Source organism: Colletotrichum abscissum (genome assembly GCF_030869225.1).
Source record: "Colletotrichum abscissum strain IMI 504890 chromosome Unknown Scaffold_2.1, whole genome shotgun sequence".
NCBI classification, from domain to species: Eukaryota; Fungi; Ascomycota; class Sordariomycetes; order Glomerellales; family Glomerellaceae; genus Colletotrichum; species Colletotrichum abscissum.
Window position 1 is genome coordinate 1,769,250 of NW_026850098.1, and position 11,771 is coordinate 1,781,020.

General features: G+C 45.2%; 3 protein-coding genes across 3 annotated transcripts; 1 reads left to right on the top strand and 2 right to left on the bottom strand.

Annotated features, from left to right (window-relative positions):
- Nucleotides 1-343: 343 nt before the first annotated feature.
- On the bottom strand, nt 344-1,616 carry CABS01_01256 (uncharacterized protein; the record flags this gene model as incomplete). The annotated part of the gene is made up of 3 exons (XM_060534636.1): nt 344-1,298; nt 1,366-1,550; nt 1,614-1,616. 3 exons carry the CDS (start codon nt 1,614-1,616, stop codon nt 344-346), a joined length of 1,143 nt encoding a protein of 380 aa, XP_060401714.1.
- A 1,454-nt stretch (nt 1,617-3,070) lies between these two features.
- On the top strand, nt 3,071-6,682 carry CABS01_01257 (uncharacterized protein; the record flags this gene model as incomplete). The annotated part of the gene is made up of 4 exons (XM_060534637.1): nt 3,071-3,186; nt 3,250-4,662; nt 5,565-6,463; nt 6,522-6,682. The coding sequence occupies 4 exons, from the start codon at nt 3,071-3,073 to the stop codon at nt 6,680-6,682; spliced, it is 2,589 nt and encodes an 862-aa protein (XP_060401715.1).
- Nucleotides 6,683-7,179: 497 nt separating this feature from the next.
- On the bottom strand, nt 7,180-8,449 carry CABS01_01258 (mucin; the record flags this gene model as incomplete). The annotated part of the gene is made up of 2 exons (XM_060534638.1): nt 7,180-7,933; nt 7,989-8,449. The coding sequence occupies 2 exons, from the start codon at nt 8,447-8,449 to the stop codon at nt 7,180-7,182; spliced, it is 1,215 nt and encodes a 404-aa protein (XP_060401716.1).
- Between the last annotated feature and the right edge of the window lie 3,322 nt (nt 8,450-11,771).

The following is an 11,771-nucleotide window of genomic DNA, read 5'->3' on the forward strand; positions in this document are numbered from 1 at the left end:
CTCCCCGTCTCCTGTTAGGTATCACCGTATCAGCAGAGGGCGATGGCTGTGCATTTGCTTACCTAAGATACCTCACCTGGACCTTTTTAGATGGCGACTTGGGTGCTCGTGATGCCTAACGAACCCTCACGGTCAAGATTAGTATCTTCGTTTCGTTGCACTCCGAAGAAGTCGACGCAGGCAACTTTGTTGAAATTAATTAAATGAGTGGGTGCCGAATCCTCGGCGGGGTCTCTCAATAGTCTCTTGCTTTCTTCCATATCTCGACGTATTAACGTTACCCCGCCAGATCTCAGCAAAAGGTCAGCAACAATACCACCATAAGATAGCAAGCACCCCCTCATCAACTTCGATGCGATGACCTCCGCCGTACACTACTGGAACCTCCCTCACTATAACTCGTTCCAATGCCCGAGTCCCCCCTGAAGCCCCTTCCGTCATCTTCTTCCTCGTCGTCGGCCTCACCACCGAGCGGGAGCAGGTCCTCCACACGAGGCCCCGCATGCTGCTCGTCCTTGACTTCAGGCTCATACCGTAACGGAGCCTGGTTCCCATAGGTCGGGAACGTCCTCGGGGCATCCGACAGCTCATCGATGCCACTTCCTTCCTCTCGCTTGGCTTGCCCCATCGACTTATTGTACGACTTTTCCACGATTCCTCCATTGCCGATGCCAGAGCCCTGTGACGATCCTGAAAGCCCAGACCATGCCAGCCATGCCACCGCCATGAATATGATCTCGGATGCCCAGAATACCAGGACGGCAGCGGTCAGAGTCATCACGCGGTAGTTGTACATCAGCCAACGCAATCCCCGCAGTTGAGCAGTCAGCGTAATCGAGGCAGAGTATGTCTCGATATCCTGGCCGCCCTGAAGTTCAAGGTACGCTGAAGCGGGTAAGGAGGAGCCTCTGGCCAACTCCACGCGCTCGGCCATCGGTACGGTCAGTACGCAAGTTTCCGAATCGGAGAACAAAACGTGGTAGGCTAGGAAGAGGATTCGCGACGCTGTCGATACCATTGGATCTTGATATGGCACCAAAGCGGGCCGCCTTGAAGACAAAAGGACTGTCTTTCCGTCGAAATGAGCATAGGGTTCAGGAGCGATATGAGGCTGTATTTTGTTGCTTCCCGTCGACAAGGCTCCAACATCCAGCAGGTGGATAGCAATCATGAAGTTGCCTCGTTGTGTGTTGGCAGGCGAACGAGGCATAGACAACGTGACGGACACATCATACTCCTGCTGCGATCTCAGAGCAGACGTCGGGATGGTTGCTGTTCCAAAGGGATTTGCACCTGATCTAGAGGTGAGGTTACTTTTTGGTTGAATCAAACGGAAAGCAGGCGGGAAGCGTGAGGAGGACTCACCCGTACTGGAGGTGGACTGGGGTCGTCACTACTTGCTCAGGTAGGTAGTCGCGGAAAAAAAGGATAGAGGCGATAGCAGCAAAGGGCAGCAGAAATAACGACGTGCCGACGAGGAGGCTCGCGTTCACAATTGTCCTCTGTGCAGTTTTGGACGTGGCCACTCGAGACGCCTTGCTCAACACCTCCTACCAGCGCCAGACTTAGAATCTCAAGGACCAGCGAATCGTTATACTGGACAGAGAGCGTACCATTATATCCGAGAACAGATGTGATTGTATGCTCTTGGAGCTCAAGGGAGTAGTCTCAATAAACAAGGTAGGCGAGGGGGGTGCTCCAGCTGGAGGTTCGGGAGCAAGTTGTGGTAAAATGATGTCGTCCGATTTACAAGCGATGTCGTCCGAAGCATACGACTAGTTGCTTCACCAAGCTATGCGTGTATAGTGTCGTCGTTGTGCAGGGGGTGAGCGGTTACCTGTAAGGTGCTCCGTCCTTGCCGTGAGGTAAGACTAACGTAGTCAAGTGGGCCGTTGAAGGCAGCACCCTGCGCTTCTAGAAAGAAGCGACGCAATTTGGGCTCTGACTTTGAACGGGCCAGAGCTCCTGGTCACGCTTGATGTTGATGTTGAGATGTGAAAGTGACGCGCAGTGGATTTGAAGCTCAAGGCTTGAGCTACTCTGAGCCAAGGGATGACGGTGGGCAAGGTGGCTGGCTCAAGCCCCGGGCGTTTAAGGTACCTTGTCCATACCAGTTGAGAAAGCTGTGGTGCTGGGCTGACACGCCGCCATTTCCATACCTAAGTATCCTTCGCCCGCGCCAGCTGGAATTTGCTAATCTTCCCGATGGCTTGAGCTATTGCCTCGACGGGAAGGAGTAGCTTGGCAGGCGTGCAGGATTGTTGCCCATTCATACATATTGGAGGCTATCTACCTTCCTCAACACGACAGCTGCTTCAACCGACATGTGACATTCCGTGGGCAGCAGTTACTCATACCTAACACATACCATACCGTAAGGTATCATCTTATCATCAGTACCTTCTCACAAACCCACTGCGAAACCAGGCGATAGTAAAACCCCCTGTTAAGTATTTGTGGCGCACGTAGTCAATCTACACAGTACTCCGTAAGCAGAGATACTTCGACTTCAACACGGTGTGCTTCAGCCAGTCAAATTACCCAAACCCTTAGGCAGGTGGACCGCTGCCCGCAAATACACGGCCAGGGATTAAACTTACCCACCATACCATAGTACGTACCGATGGGTATCGACGTGGGGAGACCCCGAGGTCGATGTACCTGACCATACCCGTACAGTGTTTCATACGTAGGTAGCCACATATTACTGCGTACGTGGATCAGGGATGGCACTGTACTCTTGGCGGAAATATCCGTGCGTACGTTAAGAGGAAAGTATGGATAAGAACACCCCAATTCCCAACGGTCAAGCAATGCGATGTACAGATGAGATAGGTAGTGAGGTATAACAGAGGCACAAAGGTGAATGCAGTCAAGAGTGTCACAGTGAGTACCGATGAATCTGTGCTTCCAGGTGGAGCTATTTTCCATTTGTTCACTTATTTTGACGCGGCGTAGCCAATTGCAGTAATCCATCCACACTGCGTGAACTCTTTTTTCCTCAACGCTGCCGATACAAATAAACGCCCAGTAAGCGACTCATGAAACAATAGTCCTGGCCGGCTCAGAAATGGCTTCACAACATGATCTTCAAGAACTGCTGAGGGTCATCACCTCTCGGAAGGGAGTGACGATGATGGCTGCAATGGGCCAGGTCAAAGCACTGCAAACAGTGGAGCTTCGAAGGTATGTTGATCGAGTGCGTGGTTCTGCTTTTATATCCCACCAATCTCACGTGTATGTGAGTAGCATCCAGCAGATTAGTGACGCTCCGCTCGACCTGGTAGAGCGTGGTCTAGGTGACTCAAAGTCGGCCAAGGCTTTACAGACCGCATGCAAGACCCACCTGAAGAGGGCAAATACCAAGAGATCCGGGGATCATCTTAGCTCTCCAAGTGGGAAGCGTCCCAAAAGTTATCACCCCAGCGACAACTCCGAAGGTCCTGCCCAAAGTGTAGAGGATATGGAGGCTGCCCTGAGTCTTTCCGTGGTTACGGACGAGAAGGAGATCGCCGAGGCGTCCATATACACCAATCGGGCGCCACTGATGTTGGCCTTTGTGTTGGAACTTCTCAGGCACACAATGCCAATGCAGCCCATGTCGAGTCGTCTAAGCTTGGCCCAGGCTGTTGTAAGCGCCAACTCAAAGTCAAAGGCCATCAGCATTGGACTGACCAAGGCCGCCAACGAAGACAGCTCGTGGGGCGAAGGACAGCCAAAGGTCAACATCATGGGCAGAGCTATAGCTGTTCTCAAGAGAGGCGACTTCGATTTGCAAGGCAGCGGTTTGGTAGCCCCGGAATCTCCAGGAAGGGCTTCAGGTGATGGTCTACAGGACAGGAAGCCGTTAGACTCCTCGAAGCAAGACCTCGGCAGCATTGCGTTCACGGAAAATCAGTGGTCTGCCAGCCGTCAGGTCACTTTCAAATCATCGACCTTTGTTGCAAGGGTGGCAAACGTCGAGGACGGCACTCAGGCATCAGGTCTCCTTAGGTCCCTCCTACTTTCCGAGCCACAACTACAAACGGCCACGCATAACGCCTGGGCCTATCGAGTGAAGAGCAGAGGGCAAGGCGACAAGCAAGACAAGGGGCTGGAGGAGGTACGCGAGGCATGTGAGGACGACGGCGAAACTGGCTGCGGCGAATTCATACAACGACTGATTAGGGAGGCCGGCATTGTTGACGTGATCGTAGTGCTGACTAGGTGGTTCGGAGGGGAGATGCTAGGCACAGATCGCTGGAGACTGATGCGGAACGTCGTCACAGAGGCACTCTCCCAGAGGCTACGATTCACACAGACCCAGGGGGCCTGTGATGATGTGGCCTTATGGGCCCTGGATCTTCAGAACATGGACAATGGACTTGGCAGCCGCAGTGCCAGCGGAACAAGTGGTAACGTCGTCGGAATTCCTACCTATCGCCCGGAATCGGCTCGGGCGTACCTACTTAAAAGTTTTGCTTCCGGCCAATCTGAAGGTGTTCCCACTGGCGACAATCCCGGCGGGAGTGCTTCTAAAGCCAAGCAAAAGAGGGTCAGCAAATCGGAGGTCGATAGCGAGAGAATGCGCAACCTTGGCCGTCTCCTCGGAGCTCTCAGGCTGCTGTTCGATAGCTGGAGCAGCCTTGGACCTCGTGAGATGGACCGCAAGGCATACTCATGGTATGCGTCTATCAGACCAGATGTACAGCCAGGGGTGGCAGGATGGGGCGCCAAAGGTTGGCTGAAGCTAGATTCGATACTTCGACTACGTCGAGATGACCCATAGTACGGGGAAATAGATTATCAACCTGGCAGTATGCCCAAGCCTTTGGCAAACCAAAGCGCTCACGTTCGCTTTCAATATCTGCAGGCCGGGATTGGGTAGAACACAAACCCGTTGTCCAGGACATAACAATGCCATATATTATCTACACGTAATACGGAAACCGATATCTGAACCGCATCCGCGTCTCCGCCGAAACTCCGTTGGTAAGGCACTCACTGCTTGGCGGAAGTGCCGTGGTCCCAGGGAATTAAAATTGAAGACATGGTGGGACCGGGGCGGGATGCTCCCTGTTCTAGCCTGGTCCCACATAATGACCGTAAGCCAGGTACCTTGATTTGTGCACCTACCTTAGCTTCCTTAGATAAGGTGATTCACCTCTGATAAGGATATCTTATCAAGAATACTGGACCTGATGCTTTACTCACGGGTCATTAAACACCATGGCTGTGCGCACACACACATCACACCTCGCTAGGCAAGGTCAGTATTCTTGCATACCACTTCTGTAAAGACGCAGACGTGGCAAGGTGATACCATGGGTAGCTGCGCCATCATCCAACCCCCCCGCAACTACTTCTAAAAACACCAAAATATACTTTGTGTCGGCTCTGGTAGCGGTTGCGAACCATGCTACACTTTGCAACCGGCACGAGCGCCCCTCGCCGGGCTGCCTGTAGCTTTCTAACAATATCTCGACGGCTGGCCTCAACTCGATCCGCGGGCCAAGGTGCAAGAGCTCCACGGCCGTTAGTCCAACCAATCCTCTTCCCAACATAAAGTGCTAACCATACTGCAGCTACGCTACTCGTCGTGCTAACCAACTTAAACCCACTCCCACCACTTCGAATACTCTCGAAACAGCCGATGCCATCTTCAAGGCCAGAAAGATACCTTTGCTTGCCTCCGGGGTAGTAGCTTTGGGTCTAGGAATCTATATCAGCCTTTTGGCATCCTCGTTCTATTCCTCGACCTGCCACGAGAACCCAGAACCAGCGCCAGATGCAGTTCCGACAGGGCGACCCCACGCCTTCACCAAGGATTCTGCTAAAAGATTTGACCAAAGTCTCGAGGGCTCGGAATGGCTAATGGGTATCACTTCTCTGCGGAAAAGGCTTGCTGCAGAGGCTTCTGGACATGTGCTCGAAGTCGCCATGGGCACCGGCCGTAACCTTCCCTTCTACGACTGGAGTCAAATTATCAGCTCTCGGAACTCAGCAACTCAGGCACTTGCAGCACCAAAAGCCAATGCACGACCATCCAAGTTCGAAGCATCACCGATGATCTCCTATACGGGAATCGACATTTCTGATGAAATGCTCGGCGTTGCTGTCGAAAAGCTAGCAGAAACTGTGCCAGAGCTGGCTGATGTCGACCCAATAATTGAGAAGGAAACTGTGCCGTCTCCGGCCCAGTGGAATGATATTTCCTACCTTGCAGGAAGACTACGAATACTCCGATCAGACATTCACGAACATATTCCCTCGCCCCCACAGCAGCCTTGTCCGCAAGCTAAATACGACTTCATCTGTTCAACATTTTCCCTCTGCAGTGTCCGCGACCCGGAACAAATGGTTCGGGATTTGGCCAGCAAAGTAAAGCCGAACACAGGCAAGATCGTCCTAGTCGAGCATGGTAGAGGATGGTGGGGATTTGTTAATGGGCTACTTGATAAGTCTGCAGCTTCTCATTTCCAGAGTAAGATTGGTTCTTCCACGATAATCATCAGCACGAACTAACTCGCCTGCTCTTTCAGAATACGGATGCTGGTGGAATCGAGACATTGCTGAGATTGTCGAGAACGCCGCACAGTGTACACCAGGACTTCAAGTCACAAGGGTAGATCGCCCGTACTTCACGCAGCTTGGGACGACCTTGTGGATTGAGTTGAAAGTATCGGATTCGGGCGTGTCTTAGGCAACCCCTGGTCTCCATACTCGCAGGCGAAGAGTCATGGTGCATTTATTGCAGTCTGGTGATCAACGGGAAGTCGGCGTCAACAGCTGAATTCAAGACTTGTAGAGAAAGGGGAGGTTTGTTTATTTCATTTCAATCATACCCGGTCGAGTCTATCCCCCCGGCTTGAATTCCAATATCAAGCCGGCACAAACTTCCTCGGAACCAGCTGCTCTTACAACTACTAATACAAGAAAGACATCCGCCCATTCCCTAATTGTACTTCCAAACGAAATCAACTTCACGCTATCGTATGCCCTGGTTCCACAATTGTTTTCGCCGTCATCCAGCAACGCCAGCTAAGTATCAAATCTCCAAAAAGAGAGCCCAGTTGATTCCAGAGTCGACAGAACAAGCCGCACCTGGCATTGGTTTGCCCATAACATAATCAGTCGACACTCCGTACGCTGATACGGGACGTGGGCCATGCCTTCGCTACACGCAACATTTCACGGCCGTTAACAAGAGTCCAGCAAACAATCGAGCTCATCAAGTTCAATGCTTTCAGGGCTATGATCCCATTCTAGGAGGCCCCCTAGCTTGAACCAGCTGTCGCCGTCACTTTCCTTTCTGACGCTCGCCGGGACGGTTGCCTTGAAGGCTGGGCTTGTCATGAACTGATGCATATTTGCCAACCCGCTGTTAACGGCCACGCCGGTTTTCTCGTCGAACATGCCATAATCCCGAGCCGGTTCAAAGGCGTTGGCAGATTGCTCGCCATTGCCCGTTGAAGATAGTTCGCGGGCGAGCTTGCGTTTCTGCAGACCGTCTGCCGTTTGCGTAAACTCTCGTTCATCCTTTTCCAGCGGAGGAGAGGCACTGCGTTGACTTCTTGAGTACCGGAAGCTGCTTGGTAGGGACCCGACGGGAGTAGTAGGCATGGCAAAGTCGTCGTCACCATCATCAAATTCAGGAGAGGAAAGATCAACCTCGGGGGAGGGGCTTAAATCCCGCCGGCGAAGGTCGATGTCGTCACCATCTTCGGATCCAGATGCGATGCTGGAGAGAGATGGAGAGATGACTACACGCTGAGCGAAGGCCGGAGAGTCTGGGAAAGGCAGTCTTGGCCGCGTTGTGAGATAAAAATATGTCCGGCGTGGGTGTATCTTTTCGAGTTCCTTAGCCATTGGGCAAGGTACCCGACCACTCCAACAGGAACGCTTCAGGTAGGCGGAGAGGCGGGAAGAAACAATGGCGCATGGGTTTGCAGAGCTACGAACTTGTTAGTAAGTCTGTGACGACTTGAGAACGGAGCTGAGTGGCTTACTTCTTGACAATTGGAATCTGCTGCGAAAGCACAGTTGCCAGCTCTCGCACCAGATGAGGTCGGTTACAGGTGGCCTGTAATTGGGCAATAGTAGCTTCTACAATCTCGTCGTTGATTCCCTCGATCTTCATGTGAGTGGCAGATTCGGAGTCGCTGTGGGATTCCTGCATCTCGACGTTACTTTTTGTCGGAGACGGCGGTGGCGTATGATCAAAAACTACAGCGTCTCCGGTATGTTTTTGTGACGTCGGCCCCTGCACTATCCCATGTCCATGCGAGCGTTTCTGTCTCTTATTCGGCCGCGTTATTGTTGTCGATGTAATTGTTACGCGGTTTCCTCCATTTTCGGAATTGCTTCGACTTGGGGCGGCGGTGGCCGGATTGCGACTTGGATGGCTCCCTGGAACATGAATGCCCAGCGATGGGAGAGACAAAGATTTGCGGCGAGTGTTGTACGGCATTTTAACGAGGCTTGTCCAGAGATGGAATGTACGGATGGATATGAATGGTGATAAGAATTTCAGACGAGTGCATCCAGGAGACAGAGACGAGGTCACTATGGGCGATGGGAAAGAAGGTGCAGTGATAACATGCGTCCTCGTTTGTTATGGGGGATGGTGGATGGGATTTGCGTGCTGGGCAACGACATAGTACTAAGAATCTGGGACGAGGCAAAGGCGAGCTAGCACCCTTTTTTTTTTTCTTACTTTTTTTTTTTTTCCTTAGCATAGTCTCCACTTTCCCGCAAGCCCCTTGACCACATACGCAAGGGGTCCAGTCCGATGAGGTGTGGAACAGGAGAGTGCTCCACCCTGGCGTGCCGAGACTAGGGAACCTAACCACGCGTACGTCTTACAGAGCGCGAATGGGTACCGTTCCTATAGGCTATACGTCAGTACCTCGTCGTATCACCCGGTCGAAAAGATTTTAAATTGGGGACACGTCGGGATGAAGCTACACTAGTAGACATACCTTAATGGAGGATGTCCTGCCCTGCGTCAGATACCTCCGGATGGAATAATGGAAATGCTGATTGGTTGCTAGACATAGCACTGACCTACACGTGAGGCGAGACATACATAGCTTCTCAGAGACGATGTCAACACATGCTATGAAGAGCATGTTTCTATAAGGAAGCACGGGAGGTAGGAAGTGGTGTGCATTAGGCCTTTTGATTAACCGTGAAAGATCAGTCCTTTCTAGCACTATGTGCCTTATGCGCACCATAGGCACGATTAAGTAAACTACCTTCGGAATTATAAATAAGGCCTAGTCACTAAGCCATAACGGTTATATAAAGGTCTTAAGTAGTAATTAAAGTATTATTATAAGGGATTAGTTATTCTAATTATTTATTCTTATATAGTGGTTTTTTTCTAGCTTTATAAATTTAAAATCGACTTTAATAAAATTACGCTTTTATAAAAAGAATTATCCCCCCTAACGGAGTAATCCGCTAGGGCCGTACTATATATTATATATTAAAAAAAACTAAGTATATTATACTCTATACTTAATTACTAACTAAAATAGTTAACTAACTCGATTATTATCTCTTTTTATATTACTAACTCCCGACTTTTATTATTTTTTAATAATTTATAAAATAAGCTTTACTTATTTTAATATATATAAAACCTCTTAAAGTCTATAAAGATAGTGAGAGTATGTACTAATATTATGTATTAATACTATGTAAACGATACTAAGAATCGCCCGAGTAGCTAGTAAAGGTAGAATATAAAAAATAAATAAGACCTCTTAATACTAGCTTATATATATAGCTAGATTAAATATAATCCGTTCTTTTTAATAAATATTATTATTCCTTAGGGGGGCCTATAAGAGCTATTTAAAGTACTACTTTGTTATTTTAATTTTATATATATTATAACTTAATATATATAACTAAGACTAAGGCCCGCCCCGCAGGCTTATAGTAGCTATAGTATACTATATATCTAAAAAAATAGTAATATAAAATAACTCTTATAAAATAAAAAAACTATAGATAAGTTATATATAAATAAGAAGTAGTAATTACGTAATAAGGTAATTATTATAATTATTATAAAAATTACTTATTAATAATTATTTAGTAATTACTTAATAAATAAGAGTAGTTATTAATAAAAGATATATTTATAAGCGGACTTATATATAATATAAACTTAAGCTAGGCTTAGAAATAGATTTTTATAGCTTTTTTAATAATTAACTTAGTATTAGATTTTATAATCGTTTTTAGCTTATTTTATTAAGAACCCCTTTTAATAAGATTATAATTAATTACTAAAGCCTTATTTATTTTATAATTTATAAATATAGTTCTAAGAAAGTTATTTATAACTATAATACTATTTACTTAGTACTTATAGCCTTAATTTTTATTAATATACTTATTATAACTAGCTCGCTATAATATTTTAATTATTTTTATTTAATAAGTTTATTTTATAAAAACTAACTAAATAATATAAATAATATTTTTAAAGCGACCTTATTTACCCTCTTAGCTAGCCCTAAGGGGAAGGGACCTGTTCTTTTTAAAAACCTAAATAAAAAAATAAAAAATGCCGAAGATTCTAAAGAAGAGCTCGATTTTACTCCGGAGATTTATATTATTATATAAAGACGTTTTATATCGGGCGCCTAATATTACTATTAATAATCCGTAGTTATAAACTTTATAAGAGGGAAAGTTAAAAAAGTAAAAAATCTAAAAAAAATAGTCTATTAAAATAGTAAGAGTATTTATTAATACTATATATTAATATTATATAAATAATATCGAGAACTACCTAACTAGTTAGTAAAGGTAGAATATTAAAATAAATAAAAACGTTTTAAAAAAAAACAATAAAGATATTACTTAGATATAGGCTATACTTAATAAAGCCGTAAGTTATTTAGAAACTAAAACTCAAAAAACTAAATACTTAACTTAATAAGTTAATATTTTTAAAAGAGCTATTAATATTATTATTACCCCTCTTTAAAGAGGATAATAAAAACTTAAGCTTAATATACTTATTATTTATAATAATACTCTAAGAATACTTAAAAGATTTTTAATTTAAGTTAAGAATTATTAAAACTTTTATTATAGGGATTTTATTAACGAAACTAAGAAAGTTATATATACTATTAATTTCCTTAAAGAACGAGCCCTTAAATAGTTTAAACTAATTTAAGAAGAGTATTTTAATACGGAGATATTTAATAAATACTCTATTAAAGTACGTAATATTTATTATATCTTTAATAAATTTATAAAAGCCCTTAGATCTTTATTTTAAGATCTTAATAAGAAATAATAAACTAAATACGATTTAATATAGCTATAATAAACTAAGTTAATAAAGAAATACTTTACTAAGTTTAGATACCTTAGTATTTAACTAAACTTTATAAAAAATATTAAAATATTTATATTTTATTAAGGACTAAAGAACGAAGTTAAGGACGAATTAGTTAAATTTAAAAAACTTAACGACTTTTTTTAATATAATAAGCTTGTTATTAAGCTTAATAACTAACTTTATAAAAAGAAAAAAAAAAGAGCGTAAATAAAAACTTAATATAGGATATAAATACTAATAATAACCTTAGCGTACTTTTTAAATAAATTAATAACCCCGTAATAATTAGAATAATAATTAATAAAGTACTATTTATAAATAATATAGAGGACCTATAAATCTTAGTATTACTAAACATAAAAGATTTTAATAAAAAAAGGACTTTAAATATTATAATTACGATAAATTAGGGTATATAGCT